General features: G+C 42.1%; 1 protein-coding gene across 3 annotated transcripts in view; it reads right to left on the bottom strand.

Annotated features, from left to right (window-relative positions):
- The window catches only part of LOC138072513 (cytochrome P450 2J2-like), a 53,223-nt gene extending 34,395 nt beyond the window's left edge, over positions 1-18,828 (bottom strand). For 2 of the 3 annotated variants that reach the window (XM_068963554.1, XM_068963541.1), the window contains exons 1-2: positions 18,789-18,828; positions 14,680-14,867 (exon numbers count right to left, since the gene is read on the bottom strand). In XM_068963554.1, coding sequence (XP_068819655.1) covers positions 14,680-14,867; positions 18,789-18,813 — 213 coding nt within the window. In that variant the 5' untranslated portion in view covers positions 18,814-18,828. Of the gene's footprint in view, positions 1-5,469; positions 5,713-14,679; positions 14,868-18,788 lie in introns of those variants that run through there. The other variant, XM_068963549.1, reaches the window with a different exon arrangement.
- Between the last annotated feature and the right edge of the window lie 744 nt (positions 18,829-19,572).

Below are 19,572 nucleotides of genomic sequence, written 5' to 3'. Positions count from 1 at the left end.
CAGCAGTGACCCCAGGACTGGAAAAGGTCAGTTTTCATTCCAATCCCAAAGAAAGGCAATGCAAAAGAATGCTCAAACTACTGCACAATTATCTCACAAGCTAGTAAAGTAATGTTCCAATGCTGCAAGCCAGGCTTTAGTAATATGTGAACCGTGAACTTCCAGATGTTCAAGCTGGTTTTAGAAAAGGCAGAGGAACCAGAGAGCAAATTGCCAACGTCCGCTGGATCATCGGAAAAGCAAGAGAGTTCCAGAAAATCATCCCTTTCTGCTTTATTGACTATGCCAAAGCCTTTGACTGTGTGGATCACAATCAACTGTGGAAAATTCTGAAAGAGATGGGAATACCAGACCACCTGACCTGTCTCTTGAGAAAGCTACATGCAGGTCAGGAAGCAACAGTTAGAACAAGGACATGGAACAACAGACTGGTTCCAAATCGGGAAAGGAGTACATCAAGGTTGTATATTGCCACCCTGCTTATTTAACTTATTTGCAGAGTACATCATGAGAAACGCTGGGCTGGATGAAGCACAAGCTGGAATCAAGATTGCTGGGAGAAATATCAATAACCTCAGATATGCAGATGACACCACCCTTATGGCAGAAAGTGAAGAAGAATTAAAGAGCCTCTTGATGAAAGTGAAAGAGGTTAGTGAGAAAGTTGGCTTAAAGCTCAACATTCAGAAAATGAAGATCATGGCATCTGGTCCCATCACTTTATGGCAAATAGATAGGGAAACTGTGGGAACAGTGGCTGACTTAATATTTTTGGGGTGCTCCACAATCACTGCATATGGTGACTGTAGCCATGAAATTAAAAGACTCCTTGGAAGGAAAGTTATGAGCAACTTAGACAGCATATTAAAAAGCAAAGACATTACTTTGCCAACAAAGGTCTGTCTAGCCAAGGCTATGGTTTTTCTAGTAGTCATGTATGGATGTGAGAGTTGGACTATAAAGAAAGCTGAGTGCTGAAGAATTGGTGCTTTTGAACTGTGGTGTTGGAGAAGACTCTTGAGAGTCCCTTGGACTGCAAGGAGATCCAACCAGTCCATCCTAAGGGAAATCAGTCCTGAATATTCATTGGAAGGACTGATGCTGAAGCTGAAACTCCAATACTTTGGCCACCTGATGTGAAGAGCTGACTCATTGGAAAAGACTCTGATGATGGGAAAGATTGAGGGCAGGAGGAGAAGGGGACACAGAGGATGAGATGATTGGATAGTATCACGGACTCAATGGATATGGGTTTGGGTAGACTCAGGCAGTTGGTGATGGACAGAGAGGCCTGGCATGCTGCGGTTCATGGGGTTGCAAAGAGTTGGACATGGCTGAGTGACTGAACTGAAGACTCCTCATGGGGCAGAGGACGGGCACCCTTTTGGACGCTTGAGCCTACTGTGTTCCCCTCTCTGTTGGCTGAGAGTTAAGGCCAACTTTCTATATCCTCCTGTCTTTCTCTTTTATTTGGCTTCAGTGGAGAAAGAAAGTCAAGATTTCGGCCAGCAAAAATAGTGATCATAACACTAAAATTAATAATAAATTATTTATTGTTCTTGATCTATTTGGAAGTGTATTTTAGTGAAAGGATTTGGAAGAAGTGCCCAGAGACTGGATGATTGGAGCCCGTGCAGTGATCAGGCCAGACAAGTGATGCCTGGTATGCAACCAACAACTGGCTTTTCCTTGAATTTGTTACTATAAAGTTCTGAAAAATGGGAGAGGGTGGTAGATATAGAAATAAGCATCACCTATGTGCTCAGCATTCTGGCAGTTAAGTGATATTCATGAATTTTAATTCTTATAACAACCCTAGAATTTATTCCCAGCTTCCAGAAAAAGAGGCACAGAGATATAGAGCCTAATTAATGAGCATAAAGAAGGGCTCTCTCTAGCTTCCTCTATATGACTCATCCTTAAATGAAAGCATGGAGATACTCTCTGTTCTTCTGAGTGATGAATTCCCTAGGGTTAAGGGGCCACGTTACTTCTCTATCAATTTCACATGAGTCCAATGGGACGTGAGTAGCGGTGATGTGTGAATCTTCTAGGTCCTGTCCTTAAAAGAAAGTTGCTTCTCATCATCTCCTATTTTCCTCTTTCCTCTTTCCTACAGTACATGACACTGCTGCAGGACCAGAGCAGAAAGACAGAAGCATTGCAGTTTTCAGATGACCTTGTGGTACAAAGCAGCCTTGTTATACTGGTCTTCCTGCCTACATCTATTTCTACTTGTGAGAGACAAATACATTTCTACCTTTTTCCACTACTGTATTTTGAAATCTTTGTGTTATAAGCAGCCTGATGTATATCCTCATACTACAATTATCTACCTTATCTATCATTTCCCCACCATAGCCAATAAGATTTCTTCATATTTCCAGAATGTTCTCTCAATAAGCCACATAGCTATGACAGAGAGAGTTTAGAAAATGGGGGGAAAATAAGGAAGGTTCTCATCATGCCAAACAAATAGGCCTATTCTTCACTGCTCTGTCCCTTTGTTTTAGCTCATGTCACTTTTCCCTATTTAAAAATCTCCTGTCTACTTTATTCCACTTTATATAACCACTTGCATAACATGCCTTTCAAGTTCAGCCAAATGTATTTCAACATTCTACAGAGGTTATCCCACGGCTTCCCAATCACCGTGAACCTACCTAATGATATTTCATTTGGTTACCCAAATATGGGTTATACCACACATTATTTCATACGCTCTCTTGTACTATACCTGTCATATGATAAGCACTTCATAAATGTCTCTTGGATAAATGAACCTTAGAATAAATCAAGTATTCATTAACTATATCAAGAAAAGTCAGGTAGCCTAATAGAGATTGTGTGCAGGGTTCAAATAGTCTTAGGTGCAAGTCCTTGTTTGATCATTATTAATTTTGAATAACAGGCAAATAATTTGACAGATTTCAGTCAGTTTCTTCAGCCTTAAAATGGAAACAATATCAGATGAGGCAATAAGCTATGTATGCATAGCCTGTAAGCTTTACAGCAAGCACTTAAAGTGGGATACAAAGAGATGTACTCAAAAACACTACAGATACACTAAAATAGGGTTCTTGCAGAATGTTTAAGTGACTCACAGTAAGAGAAGAAAGGAGAAATAGAAGAATAGAAAGCAAAGTGAAAAACAAATAATAAAACAGTAGACTTTAGTGTTCACACATCAAAAAATACACTACATATATATGATCTAAATTCACCAATCAAAAGAGAGCGTGGTAGAATGAAATAATAATCCACCTACAAGTTATATACAAAAATTCATTTCAAATATAATCATATAAATATGCTAAAAGTGAAAGAATGGAAAAGCATATGCTATGCAAATATTAACCAAAGGAGAGCTGCTGTAGTGATATAGGATAAAGTTCAGGCAAAGACAGTCATCAGAGATAAAGAGAGACATTACGTAATAATTAAATAACCAATTTATCAAGATGACATAGCAGTTTTAATGTCTGTGTGTATGCCATAAAAGAGCTGCCAAATTCATTGGTGGCTCAGATGGTAAAGAATCTGGCCTGCAATGTGGAAGACATGACTGATCCCTCGGTCGAGAGGATACCCTGAAAGTGGAAGGGCAACCCACTTCAGTATTGCTGCCTGAAGAATTCCATGAACAGAGGAGCCTGGCAGACTACAGTCCAAGGGGCCACAAAGAGTCGGATATGACTGAGCGACTAACACATACAACACGACAACACACACACACCAGAAATGAATAAGCACATTGACAAACCTGTATTTTTCAGCTGCAGATATCAGGACTCTTATAGTAATTGCTAGAATTAGTAGATAAGAAATCAACAAGGGTACAGACGCACTTAAACAACACAAACTTCTAATAAGGTCTACCTGACACAGAGTACAGAACACTCCTCTGAACAATAGCATATTGTTTCAAGTATCTATCATGGGTCATAAAACCAACCTTTACATATTTGTTCAAGGTTGAAATCACACAGTGAATGCCCTCTGTCCTAATGGACTCTAGTTGGAAATTATTAACAGAAAGAAAACAAGAATATTTCGCAATACTTGAAAAACAACACATTTCTTAAAAAGGGCATCGGTCTAGGACTTTAATATTCTAAATACTAATCTTATCACTTAGTGATACCAATGGGGTGTTTCTTCCAGAAACTGGTAAAGTCATCTGCATCTGAACTTTGTAACATAGGCTTGCGTTTAAACTTTTCCAGGCATTCCTAGGGAACTAGACCTATTAATTGTTGAGTGCCAGCTATAAGCTATGTCAACACTGAACATTCCTTTTATTTCCTCATCACAACCACCTTCCACAGAGCTGCCTGTCATGAAGGTACCTGCCCTGAGAGGCAGGAAAAAAGAGAGAGTATTGGGAGAGGTTCTTGAGATAGTATAGGGTGTTGAAGGGAATTTTAAGGAATTCAGGGTGGCCACAGTTAGGGAGCCCTGAGGGGAGAAGACTATAAAGCGGAAAGAGGCTACAGGAAGGGATCCATGTGGCTTCCTAAGGAATATGAACTCTGGGAAGCAGCAGGAAGCACTAAGAAAACCTAGGCAGAGGATGACATTTTTAAATGAATACTTGGGAGTGACTGCATATGGAGGAGCCTGAAGGTCGGGGCTCTGTCTTGGTAGGGATGGGAACAATGTAGCTGAAAAGTGGTAAGGACTTAGGTAGCAGTATCACCATTTTACACATGCGAAACAGAAGCTCTAAGAGCGAAGGCTTAGCATTCCCCACTCCCCCCACCAGGGATAATAATATTAAAAAGACAAAGTGACTATGCTCTAAATAGAATGTCCCAGTAATCTGTAAAAAGACATAACTAAATGATTTAAAATACGTATCGTGTCTGTTACACTTGAGGCTCCAGTAAAAAACACAAAGAGACAAAGGGTCACTTGGTCAATCAAAAAGATTTACGGAGGATGCAGAGTGGGTTCTGAACCATACTCTATCCAAGGATCCCTGACATGCGAGAAAACATGCAGATGACTAAGCCCCAGTAGTCACGTACAGATGCGCGAGCTGGATGACAGAAAAGGCCGAATGCCAAAGAACTGATGTCTTTGAACTGTGGTGCTGGAGAAGACCAAACAGCAACAAAGTTCCTGGCAGCATGTGAGGCTTCGTTTGAGTGCTACAATTCAATATTCACACTTTGTCCATCACCTAGATGGACCAAGAAGCTCTTTTTGTTTTGTACAATAAACCTGCACCACCACCTTCCCCCCAAAGCATATCTTGTCTAGCACACTTAAATAGTAAACAGTTAACAATATTTCATCCCTACAAAGCACTGGTTGAATCATGCCAGTTGCTGGGGAGAAGAGAGAGGCAGGATGTACCTGGGTGACCACTTTAGCCTCAGAATCCCCATGTTCCCACCCTCAGTACCCAGAGTGGCCCTGGTCCTGCAGGTCAGGATGCACTTGGGCATTTTTGCCTGCTCCTACCTGCTGAGGAACCATGATTCCTTTCCCCAAGTCCAGGTGGAAGAAGTTGCCTATGAAGGGCAGGCGCAGGGGCCCTGGTGGGTAGTTCTTTGGGTGGTGCCTTTTGAGGAAATCAACAAAGAGGAGAAAGACAAAGGCCCCCAGTAGGACAGTGCCAGGACGGAGCGTGCTCCAGAGGGCAGCTGCCAGGGAGCCCAGCGCCTCCAGCATGGCTGTGCTGTCTGGTTCCTCTTCAGCAATCGGAGCCAAGGAAGGTCCTCGCACCTGTGAATTTGTAATCTCTGCACCATGTGTTCCTGCCCTGTGTCCAGCCCCCGCCCCGCCCTTCCTATCAGACCCTGCCCTCCCTCCTTTCCTCTTCTGTCCTTCCCTGCTCCCACCTCTACTCCTCCCTTCCCCCTCCACTCAAGTGAGCCCTGCTCCTTGCCTCCCTTGGCACCGGGTCCACTTTAGCCTTCCATGACCCGCCTTTTCCTCTCCTCTTGCCAATTAGTTGTTCAGTCCTTCAGTCCTGTCTGAATCTTTTCCACCCCATGGAGGCAGCACATCGGGCTTCCCTGAGCCATGAGTCAGCAGTGGCCTGCTGCAGGGGCAGAGCCTCTGGCAACAGCAGTGCTGGGAGGCAGTGTACGGCATAAGTCCTCTTGCAGATCACCATTAGCCCCACTATAGAGCTGCCAGGCGGACAGCTCACAAACTGGAGAGCAATTATACCAACGAAGTTCTCGCACCGCTGGGAAAGTTCTAGGCCCCATATCAGACTTCCCAACCTGAGGATCAGGAAAAGACAATGAGGATCCCCAGGGAATCTGACTTTGAAGGTCAGTGGGATTTGATTACTGAATTTCCACAGGACTGGGAAAACAGACTCTTGGAGGGGAGAAAGAAAACCTTGTGTGCACCAGGACCCAGGAGAAAGGAGAGGTGGCCCCACAAGAGACTGAGTCACACTTGCCTTGTGTGTTTGGAAGTCTCTGATGGAGGTCTGGGTCGACAGTGGCCTGCTGCGGAGTCAGGGGCACTGACTACAACAGTCCTGGGAGCCATGGCGTGCTTGCATAAGTCCTTTTGAAGGAGGTAGCCATTATCGCCATTACCCCTACTACCTGAGGCCAAATGACAGGGAGGGAGCACTGCCCCACCATCAGCAGTGATTGGATTAAGACTTACTGAGCATGGCCTTGCCCACCAGAACAAGACCCAGTTTTCCCCACAGCCAGTCCCTCCCAAAGAAGGTTCAAACTACTGCATAATTGCACTCATCTCACATACTAGCAAAGTAATGTTCAAAATCTTCCAAGCTAGGCTTTAACAGTTAGGTGAACCAAGAACTTCCAGATGTACAAGCTGGCATTAGAAAAGGCAGAGGAACCAGAGATCAAATTGTCAACATCCATTGGATCATAGAAAAAGTGAGAGAATTCCAGAAAAAAAACACCTACTTCTGCTTCATTGACTATGCTAAAGCCTTTGACTGTGTGGATCACAACATACTGTGGGAAATTCTTCAAGAGATGAGAATATCAGACTACCTTACCTGCCTCCTAAGAAATCTGTATGCAGATCAAAAAGCAACAGTTAAAACTGTACATGGAACAACAGACTGGTTCCAAATCAGGGAAGGAGTACATCAAGGCTGTATACTGTCACCCTACTTATTTAACTTATATTCAGAGTACACCATGCAAAATGCCAGGCTGGATGATGCACAAGCTGGAATCAAGATTGCCAGAAGAAGTATCAACAATATGCAGATGACACAAGCCTTATGGCAGAATGTGGAGTGGAACTAAAGAGCCTCTTGATAAAAATGAAAGAGGAGAGTGAAAATGCTGGATTAAAAGTCAACAGTCAAAAAAACTAAGATCATGGCATCTGGTCCCATTGCTTCATGGCAAATAGGTGGAGAAAAATGGAAAACAGTGACGGACTTTATTTTCTTGGGCTCCAAATTCACTGTGAATGGTGACTGTGGGCATGATATTAAAAGATGCTTGTTCCTTGGAAGAAAAGCTATGACAAACTTAGATGACATAGTAAAAATCAGAGACATTACTTTGCCGAAAAAGAACTGTATAGTCATAGCTCTGGTATTTCCAGTAGTCATGTATGGATGTGAGAGTTGGACCATAAGGAAGGCTGAGTGCTGAAGAGTTGATGCTTTTGAACTGTGGTGTGGAGAAGACTCTTGTGAGTCCCTTGGACTGCAAGGAGATCGTACCAGTGAATCCTAAAGGAAATCAACCCTGAATATTCATTGGAAGGACTCATGCTGAAGCTCCAGTACTTTGGCCATCTGATGGGAAGAGCTGACTCATTGGAAAAGACCCTGATGCTGGGAAAGATTGAGGGCAGGAGGAGAAGGGGATGACAGAAGACAAGGTGGTTGGATGGCATCACTGACTCTAGGGACATGAACTTAAGCAAGCTCCAGGAGATGGTGAAGGACAGGGAAGTCTTGCATGCTGCAGTCTAAAGGGTCGAAAAGAGTTGGACACAACCGAGCGACCGAACTAACGAACGAGTCCCTCCAATCAGAGAGCTTGCACAAGATTCTTATCCATCAGAGGACAGTTAAGTGAACTGAGAACTACCAGCTGTACAAGCTGGCTTTAGAATAGGCAGAGGAACCAGAGATCAAATTGCCAACATCCTGCCAACTGGCCCCCACCTCATCCTCTCCTCCTGCTTTTTTTGTTTTGTTCCATCTCCAAGTGAGTCATTCTCTGAGACCAATGGTGCTCTAAGGTTTGTGGTCACTGCATCTCAGAGTGTGCCAGAGACACCTGAGCTATGTGTTTTTCAATCAGCTTCTCACCAAAGGATTAAAACCCAGCCTCACGAACAATCAGAAAAACAGCTGCACCACATTTCTTGTGAGTCTTATATGCAAAGCACTGAATTCACCTGTTAACCTGGATTTCTTCAATGATAAAATTATGCAGATACAGTTCTTTGTTCCATCTAGCAGTTAAGGAAAAGGAAACGTTTTTTCAAACAATATTTGAGGAAATTTTTTGCTAGTAGAACTTCCTCATTAGAAATGTTAAAATAAGTTCTTCAGAGAAAAAAGAAAGATATGTAGGTCAGACACTCAGATCTAGATAAAATAAGAACATTAGAGAAAAAGTTAAGGTGCATTAAATCTCAATTCTTTATTGATCTGATGCATAAGATTTTGTTCAAAATAAAAATATTAACATTGTATTCAGTGAGTCTAGCTTAGAGATAGTGGTATGTATGATGTAGTTGGAAAGAACAGAAGGAAGGAATTAGGAAAATTTTATTATAAGGTACTTGCACTAACAGTCAAGCAGTGTAGTGAAGTTCAAAGTGGATTTCAATCAGTTGGAAATGTATACTGTGAACTGTAGGGCTATCACTGATATTTTAAAAAGAAATATGACTCACATGCTAAGACAGAAAAGAAAATGGAACTATACCAAATGCTCAGTTAAAACCAGACAAGAGAGAAGAAAAAGTGAAAGACAAAAACCCCCAAAAGCAATGAATACAAAATAATAATGACTACAGTAGTTAATAGTCTATATTGATAACCACATTAAATGTTAATATTCTAAATACACTAATTAAAAGACTGTTTCCCAGAGCCCCCTCCCCCCCACCACCCAATAAAGAACAAGACTTGTTTCAGATGATTGTTTTCAATGTTCAGAAACACAACTGATTTTTGTAGGTTGATTTTGTATCCTGAAACTTTGCTGAATTCATTTATTATTTCTGACAGGTTAGTGTGTGTGTGTGTGTCTGTAATCTTTAGGATTTTTTACATATTAAGAAAATGTCATTTGAACACAGAGATAGTTTTAGTTCAGCATCAAAAAGAACAGGATACTTAGGAATAAATATAACCAAGAAGGAAAAGGACTTATTCATTGCAAACTATAAAATATTGCTGAGGAAAATAAAAGAAAGCACAGATAAATGGAAATATATCTTATATTCATGAATTGGAAGGATTAATTTTATTAAATTGTTCATGTTAGTCAAAACAATTCTTATCAAAATCCTAAAGGCATGTTTTGTACAGAAATAGAAAATATAATCCTAAAATCCATGTGAAACCTCAAAACCGTAAATAGCCAAACAGCCTTGGAGACCTTACACTTTCATCTAAGAGTAGTCTATTGTAGATAATTGAGAGAAGCAACATCATATAATCATGGCCTTCCATGGCTGGCTTATTTCACTTAGCATAAAGTCCTCACAGCTTATCTATTTCTAGAATTTGATAGCATTCCCTCCTTCTTTACTCCTGAGGAATATTTCATTGTGTGTACAGTTCACACTTTCATTATCTCTTCATTCATTAATGGATATTTAACTTGTTTCCATATCTTTGCTATTCTGTATAATGCTGCATGAAATGAAAATCTCTCTTCAAGATTTTGATTTCTATTCTTTCTGATAAATGCCACATAATGGGATCAGTGGATCAAATGGGAGAACCTCCAAACTCTTTTCTGTGGTGACTGCACCATTTTATAGTCTCACCAACAGTGCCCAATGTCCCAATTTCCTCTACACTAGTAGTTTCCAGGGACTGGCAGGAGTGTGAGAGATTCGCTTCAGTCATGTCTGACTCTCTGAGACTCTATGGACTGTATCCCGCCAGGCTCCTCTGTCCCTGGGGCTTTCCAGGCAAGAATACTGGGGTGGGTTGCCATGCCTTCTTCCAGGGGATTTTCCTGACCCAAGGATTGAACCAACATATCTTATATCTCCTGCATTGGCAGGTGGGTTCCTTACCACTAGTGCCACCTGGAAGCCCCTGCGGAAGTAGGAAGTGGAAAATTTCTGTTCCATCAGTAGAGAGTTCCAGCCATGTGAGATGGAAAATTTCTAGAAGTCTTGTGCACGATACTGTCTTTAGAGTTAACAGTACTGTACTGTACACATAAATTTCATAAAGCAAGCAGCTGTTGTTCAGTTGCTAAGGCATGTCTCTTTTGGGACCCTATGAATTGTACCCCAACAGGCCCCACTGTCCATAGAATTTCCCAGGCAAGAATACTGGAGTGGGTTGTCATTTCCTCCTCCAGGATATCTTCCCTACCCAGGGATCAAACCCACGTCTCCTGTTTGGCAGGCAGATTATTTACCACTGAACCACAGGGAAGCTCTACAACAAGAGTGTTCATGCTAAGTCGCTTCAGTTGTATCCAACTCTTTGTTACCCTATGGACTGTAGCCCACCAGGCTTCTCTGTCCATGGGATTCTCCATGGACAGAGGCAAGAATACTGGGGTGGATGGTGGTGCCCTCTTCCAGGAGATCTTCCCAACCCAGGGATCGAACTGGGGTCTCTTGTCTCCTGCACTGGCAGGTGGGTTCTTTACCACTAGTCCCACCTGGGAAGCTCCTAAAGCAAGCAGATCTCCTATTAATTGGCTTTGATCACACACACACACACACACACACACACAGACCTAACTATATGCTGTCCAGAACAGACTTACTTTAATTATGGAGACATATATAGATTAAAATTAAAGGGTTAAAGGAAGATATACCATGCTAACACCAATCAAAGAAAACCGAGGTAACTAATTAATTGCTGATACCAGAGCAAAGAGAAGTATCATAAACTTTAAAAGGGCATTACATAATGAAACAAGGTCAGATTTCCAAGAAGACATAGCAATTGTATGCATGTACACCTAACAAGGGAGCTTCTAAATACATACAGGCAAACTGATGGAACTGCAAGGAAAAATAGATGTATTTACTATTATAGTTAGAGACTTGAATACCCCTCTACCATCAATGGACAGAATCAAGCGGCAGAAAACCAGTAAAAGCAAAGCTGAACTCTATGGCATTATCAATTACCTTGACCCAATAAACCATTATATCTAATATTGTGGGCAGGATCTCTTAGAAGAAATGGAGTAGCCATCATGGTCAACCAAAGAGTCCGAAATGCAGTACTTGGATGCAATCTCAAAAACGACAGAATGATCTCTATTCGTTTCCAAGGCAAACCATTCAATATCATAGTAATCCAAGCCTATGCCCCAACGAGTAATGCTGAAGAAGCTGAAGTTGAACAGTTCTATGAAGACCTACAAGACCTTTTAGAACTAACACCCAAAAATGATGTCCTTTTTATTATACAGGACTGGAATGCAAAAGAAGGAAGTCAAGTAACAGCTGGAGTAACAGGCAAGTTTGGCCTTGGAGTACAGAATGAAGCAGGGCAAAGGCTAAGAGAGTTTTTCCAAGAGAATGCACTGGTCATAGCAAACAACCTCTTCCAACAACACAAGAGAAGACTCTACACATGGACATCACCAGATGGTTAACACCAAAATCAGATTGATTATATTCTTTGCAGCCAAAGATGGAGAGCTCTATAGAGTCAACAAAAACAAGACCAGGAGCTGACTGTGGCTCAGATCATGAACTCCTTACTGCCAAATTCAGACTTAAATTGAAGAAAGTAGGGAAAACCACTAGACTATTCAGGTATGACCTAAATCAAATCCCTTATGATTATATAGTGGAAGTGAGAAATAGATTTAAGGGACTAGATCTGATAGACAGAGTGCCTGATGAACATGATGGAGGTTCATGACACTGTACAGAAAACAGGGATCAAGACCATCCCCATGGAAAAGAAATGCAAAAAAGCAAAATGGCTGTCTGGGGAGGGCTTACAAACAGCTCTGAAAAGAAGAGAAGCGAAAAGCAAAGGAGAAAAGGAGATATTCCCATTTGAATGCAGACTTCCAAAAAATAGCAAGGGGAGATAACAAAGCCTTCCTCAGTGATCAATGCAAAGAAAAGGAGGAAAACAACAGAATGGGAAGACTAGAGATCTCTTCAAGAAAATCAGAGATACCAAGGGAACATTTCATACAAAGATGGGCTGATAAAGGACAAAAATGGTATGGACCTAACAGAAGCAGAAGATATTAAAAAGAGGTGGCAAGAATACACAGAAGAATTGTACAAAAAAGATCTTCATGATCCAGATGATCACGATGGTGTGATCACTTACCTAGAGCCAAACATTCTGGAATGCAAAGTCAAGTGGGCCTTAGGAAGCATCACTATGAACAAAGCTAGTGGAGGTAATGGAATTCCACTTGAGCTGTTTCAAATCCTGAAAGTCGATGCTGTGAAAGTGCTACACTCAATATGCCAGCAAATTTTGAAAATTCAGCAGTGGCCACAGGACTAGAAAAGATCAGTTTTCATTCCAATCCCAAAGAAAGGCAATGCCAAAGAATGCTCAAACTACTGCACAATTGCACTCATCTCACACGCTAGTAAAGTAATGCCCCAAATTTTCTAAAACAGGCTTCAGCAATACGTGAACCATGAACTTCCAGATGTTCAAGCTGGTTTTAGAAAAGGCAGAGGAACCAGAGATCAAATTGTCAACATCTGCTGGATCATGGAAAAAGCAAGAGAGTTCCAGAAAATATTCTCTTTCTGCTTTATTGACTATGCCAAAGCCTTTGACTGTGTGGATCACAATAAACTGTGGAAAATTCTGAAAGAGATGGGAATACCAGACCACCTGACCTGCCTCTTGAGAAACCTACATGCAGGTCAGGAAGCAACAGTTAGAACTGGACATGGAACAACAGACTGGTTCCAAATAGGAAAAGGACTACATCAAGGCTGTATATTTTCACCCTGCTTATTTAAGTTCTATGCAGAGTACATCATGAGAAACACTGGGCTGGAAGAAGCACAGGCTGGAATCAAGATTGCTGGGAGAAATATCAATAACCTCAGATATGCAGATAATACCAGCCTTATGGCAGAAAGTGAAGAGGAACTAAAAAGCCCCTTGATGAAAGTGAAAGAGGAGAGTGAAAAGTTGGCTTAAAGCTCAACATTCAGAAAACGAAGATCATGGCATCTGGTCCCATCACTTCATGGGAAATAGAAGGGGAAACAGTGGAAACAGTGTCAGACTTTATTTTTTGGGGCTCCAAAATCACTGCTGATGGTGATTGCAGCCATGAAACTAAAAGATGTTTACTCCTTGGAAGGAAAGTTAGGACCAACCTAGATAGCATATTCAAAAGCAGAGCGATTACTTTGCCAACAAGGTTCCATCTAGTTAAGGCTATGGTTTTACCAGTGGTCATGTATGGACGTGAGAGTTGGACTGTGAAGAAACCTGAGCACTGAAGAATTGATGCTTTTGAACTGTGGTGTTGGAGAAGACTCTTGAGAGTCCCTTGGACTGCAAGGAGATCCAACCAATCCATCCTAAAGGAGATCAGTCCTGGGTGTTCTTTGGAAGGACAGATGCTGAAGCTGAAACTCCAATACTTTGGCCACCTCATGTGAAGAGTTCACTCATTGGAAAAGACTCTGATGCTCGGAGGGATTGCGGGCAGGAGGAGAAAGGGACGACAGAGGATGAGATGTTTGGATGGCATCACCAACTCGATGGACATGAGTTTGAGTGAACTCCAGGAGTTGTTGATGGACAGGGAGGCCTGGCGTGCTGTGATTCATGGGGTTGCAGAATTGGACATGACTGAGTGACTGAACTGAACTGAATCACTGCTTAAGAAGCATTGGTTCTTTCTCTCCCTTTATGACATTTAATACTGTACACACTTGGATTGCTTTCTCTTGTGGGACACTCCCATCTAGGGGCTTTAAGTCAAACCTGGAGAAATATCTGTGGGGATATTATGTAGGAAACACCAGCATTAATGTGACGTTGGCCCAGGAGGTCTCAAATACCCCTCATATTTCAACATTCTCTGCCTCCAAGATTATGAAGCAGAATTTTCCAATGTAAGTCTGACAGGTCCCTATCCTGTAAGAAGCTCTCCCAAGGCAAACAAAAGGACCTCGTGGCAAAGTCTGACTGAGAACTTCTACCTGCTGTATTCCCACAAAGATTTGCAATGCACATCACATAGTAAAGCACTGAGAAACCTCATAGCTCACAGAAAAGAAAAGCCAGACTTTATCTAAACACTGTGGATGTAGGAATCCCTCTTCTCCAGAATACCTATTGATAAATAGTCGAACTAATGTTCTAGAGACCACTCATGGAGAAAAACACTAATATTACATCAGGTATAATGTACCTCTCTCCCATTTAAGTAATTCTGTAAGACAAGGATACATGTCCCTTTCCCAGTTGGACTTCCCATCATTTATGAGCATGAGCTTGGAGATCTGAGGTTGCAATGAGGCCCTAATTACCTTGGGCAGATGGTATCCATTCAGGGTGGTGTTCACTGCCACCTCCCTGGGCACATTCAGAGGGACGATGTTCCCCATTTTCAGCACCTCGTGGATGACAGTGTTGGTGTAGGGAATGGACTCTCGAGCGGCTGTGCTCAACTTCTGTGATTGACTAAGCACCCTGTTGATCTCAGCCTGGGCTTTTTCTGGAAATAAGAGGAGGCTGCATTATTGTAATATTCTATAACTTTTACTGTGCCTGGTTAAGCTAAGGAATGGAATAATCAGAATCCAAATGGCTAAAACTATAGTAAGTTCTCCAGACTAGTTCCTCAGGGAGGTATGTGAGTAGGAAGTGGGCCCTGGTATGAGACAAATCTGGTGGCAAACTCTTGCTCAACAACATCCGTGTTGCGAGTTCCTAAAGCTCTTTGAGCCTCAGGCTCTTCTTCTTATTAGTGAGGATGAATCTATTTCCTCTTTAGGATGTTTTGAGATTTGCATGAAATGATTTAGGGAAGCATCCAACAAATGAAAAACAAACAAACAAAAAACCAAACAAACAAAACCCTGCTAGTTGGGCACCAATATGTTTTCCTCTTTTCCTATAAGGATAGATATTTTAGCTGGATACCTTGTTGCACAGCTAAAGACTACATCTCCCAGATTCCCTTCTGGCTACATTCTGACCAATAGAATGTAAGAAGAGGGGAAGTTTAATACTTGGAACACGCTCTCCTCCCCTTCCTATGGTGGAAAGGCAGCCTTAGAAGTGAGCCATATTTGAGAGTCCCAACAAGGCGCCATTCTAGATATAACAGCAACACACGGGAAGCAGCTTAGACCCCAAAGCGTTCGGCAGAGTCCAGCTTAGTTGCTCATTTGTGAGAGAAATAAATTTTTATTTATTTTTAAATAACTGTTAATTTTAAAAATTTTGGTAAAATGCACATAAAATTTATAATCTTAACCATTTTAAGTGTAACAGTTTAATAATGTGAAAAATTTTGCATTATTACAAGACCAATTTCCAGAATATTTTTATCTTGCAGAACTGAAACTCGACATCCATTAATGCACAGCTCCCTATTTCCCCTACTCCCTGTCTCTGACAACCACCACTTTTATGTTTCTATGCATTCAACCACCCCACCTACCTCCTACACATAGAATCATACCGTATATGTCTTTTTTATGACTGAACTATTTAACTGAGCATAATGTCCTCAAGGTTCATTCATGTTGTAGCATGTGTCAAAATGTATCCTTGTTAGACTGAATAATATCCCATTGAAGCTCAGGTTTTGTTTATCCATTCATCCATTGATAGACACTGGGCTTGCTTCCACCTCTTATGGCATTTTAAACCATTGACATTTTGGAGCCTCCATCATAGAAAACAAATCTATATACTAACTGCTGCCGCTAAGTTGCTTCAGTCATGTCCGACTCTGTGCGACTCTATAGACGGCAGCCCACCAGGCTGCCCCGTCCCTGGGATTCTCCAGGCAAGAACACTGGAGTGGGATGCCATTTCCTTCTCCAGTGCATGAAAGTGAAAAGTGAAAGTGAAGTTGCTCAGTTGTGCCCAACTCTTAGTGACCCCATGGACTGCAGCCCACCAGGCTCCTCCATCCTTGAGATTTCCCAGGCAAGAGAACTGGAGTGGGTTGCCATTGCCTTCTCCGATATACTGACTATGTGTTCTTAAATTAGAAAACAGCTATTCACAGGTAAAAACTAAATGTACATCATGACTCGGGACACACAGACAGAAATATAGACACATAGAAAGCATGTGCTGTGCTGTGTTTAGTTGCTCAGTCATGTCCAACTCTTTGTGATCCCATAGACTGTAGCCCACCAGGGTCCTCTGTCCAAGGGTCAGTCTTCAGACAAGAATACTGGAGTGGGTTGCCACTCCCTCCTACAGGGTATCTTCCCAATCCAGATATTAAACACCGGTTTCCCACATTGCAGGTAGATTCTTTACTGAGTCACCAGGGAAGCCCAAGAACACTGGAATGGTTGGCCTATCTCTTATCCAAGGGAACTTCTTGACCCAGGAATTCAACTGGGGTCTCCTGCATTGCAGGCGGATTCTTTACAAGCTGAGCTACCAGAGATGTCCCATATAAAGCTTACATTTATATTTAATACATACATGGTTATTTATAAGGAAGAAACAAAATTTCTTGATAAAAAGCTTATCCTCAGTACCACAGGAAGAAATTTTCTCTTTTCTAATCTATTTTTATGTTAGAAAAAGAAGTTGGCCTTGATTCACTAAATAGATATTATGTGTTGATAATAAACTGTTACCCACAGTTTGAGAGACTGCATCCTAGAAGTACTTCATGGGCTGAAACTGTTCTGGAACCTAGAGAAAGAACCATGATTGTAACAGTCATTGTCCTCCAAAGGCTACAGTCTGTGGGGAAGATATATAAATAATGTTGTTGTGGTTCTGTTGACTCTTTGTGACCCCACGGACTGCAGCATGCCAGGCTTCCCTGTATTTCACTGTCTCCCAGAGTTTGCTCAAACTTATGTCCATTGAGTCAGTGATACCATCCAACCATCTCATCCTCTGTCATTCCCTTCTCCTCCTGCCCTCAGTCTTTCCCAGCATCAGCGTCGTTTCCAAGGAGTTTGCTTTTAACATCAGGTAGCCAAAGTATCAGAGCTTCAGCGCCAGCACTTCCACTGAAAATTCAGGGTTGATTTCCTTTATGATTTATTGGTTTGATTTTCTTGCTGTCCAGGGGACTCTCAAGAGTCTGAAGCTATTTCTTTGTTCTTCTCTAGGAGCTTACTGCACACTTACCCACCTAGGGAGGGGGGCACCTCATCTTCAGGTGTCTTATATTTTTGCCTTTTCATACTGTCATGGGGTTCTCTAAGCAAGAATAACGAAGTGGTTTCCCATTCCCTTCTCCATAAATAATATGTGATAAGCAAATAAAAGTGCTTTAGTTCATCTCTTAAGTAAGAAAATGCTAGTATTTTCCTAGACATGTGGGGAGACACTTAGAGGAGATTGTGTTGAACAGGTTTTTCAAGAATAGCTAGGGGTTTACCATTGGGAGAAATTAGGGAAATACATTTTTGTATTATTCTTCCAGGGAAGAACAGATATGATGGTCCACAGGCACAAATCAGGACAGTGTAAAAGAAAATGATGGACAAATTAGTGAGGCCCCCATGCAAGGCGGGGAGAGTCAAGGCTGGACAGACAGAAAGAAGCACAGCAAAGGGCGTAATACACCAGACTAAGGAGTGTGAACACTGTCCACATGGCAATGGAAGATAGCACTTAAAAAGAGCAGGGTGACTGAGTCAGTTGTAGTGATGTAGTTGGACCTAGAGTCTGTCATACAGAGTGAAGTAAGTCAGAAAGAGAAAAACAAGTATCATACATCAACGCCTGTATCTGGAATCTAGAAAAACAGTCCTGATGAACCTATATGCAGAGAAAGAATGGAGATACATAGAGAACGGATTTGCTGACAGTGTGGGAAAGAGAGGGTAGGCCTGATCGAGAAAATAGCACTGACATACATACATTACCACGGTGTAAAAGAGAAAGCTAGTGGGAAGCTGCCATATAACACAGGAAGTCCAGCTGGGCACTCTATGAAGACTTAGAGTGGGTGGGAGCAGGGAAAGTGGGTGGGAGAGAGGCTCAATGGGAAGGGGAGATATGTAGTGTTAAGTCTGATTCCCTCTGCTGTATGGGAGAAACCAATACAACACTGTAAATCAATTATCCTCCAATTAAAAATAAATGAAAAAAAAAATGGAGGGAAGGCTGTGATAGATTTCCTACGTGAGTGGAATGGAGCTCTTTCCTGGAACTCACCACAGTGTCAGTGGGTTTCACTGTTTTCCTCACTGGACTGAGAGTCTTCTGAGGGCAGTGACTCTGTGACATTTGTGTTACATTGATTCATCCCAATTCCGAGAGAAAAACTGAACAAGATGCCTGTTCTCAAGTCTGCCTGGCCCACGACTGGCCTACCTATCTCTCCATCCAACCACACTCTCATTTGACCCGTTCGTGGGGGCAGTTTGTTCCAGGAAGCCTCGTTCTGACCCATCCCTGGCCCACTCACTAATGAGATCACCTTGGATTTGGGGGTTCAGGGCCATGCAGAGCAGCCTCCCAGCACAGGGTGGTCGAAGTTGTCTCTGATCCAGCAAAGAAGAGGTCTAGGGTGTTGTAGATGAAGTTTTCTTCATGGAAACTTGAATCAGCATTGCCCTTATGCTAGAAAGCACAGTGATTATTGGTTTGTCTAGTGGGTTCTAAGTCACCACAACATAGGGGGCTTCATCCTTAAGAAATCGTAGAAGGAAAGACCCCCTCCACCATGAGAAATGATTTTCCCTTTGGCCTTCTCAGGAGGCAGAGGCTTATCACTGCAGTGTCTTTGGTATGCTCCCTCCTTCAAGTGCTGGAAGCCTTTGTTAGCTTTGGTGGATGAAAATCAAGACTATTAATTTTTTTACTTCCATAATTAGGGAGAATCTATTACTACACTGGAAAACAGCCTTGAGCTCCAATATGAGACACACTGTTCACTCTCTGTATGACTTGACTGAGTAATAAACCTCTCAACCTCCGTGTGTTTAACTTTCCTCTTTCATAAGACAGAAATAACAATGTGTGTGTGTGTGTGTGTGTGTGTTCGCGTGCACACACATGCGTGCATGTGCTCAGTTGTGTCTGACTCTTTATAAGCCCATGGACTGTAGCCTGCCAGGCTATTCTGTCCATGGATTTTCCAGGCAAGAATACGTTGGGTTGCTATTTCCTACTCCAGAGGATCTTCCTAACTCAGGGATAAAACCAGAATCTCTTGTGTCCCCTGCATTGGCAGGTAGATTCTTTACCACCTAGCCACCTGG

This window comes from Capricornis sumatraensis, chromosome 2 (genome assembly GCF_032405125.1).
Source record: "Capricornis sumatraensis isolate serow.1 chromosome 2, serow.2, whole genome shotgun sequence".
NCBI classification, from domain to species: Eukaryota; Metazoa; Chordata; class Mammalia; order Artiodactyla; family Bovidae; genus Capricornis; species Capricornis sumatraensis.
Note: the sequence above shows the minus strand (reverse complement) of the source record. Positions and strands in the feature narration are given on the sequence as shown.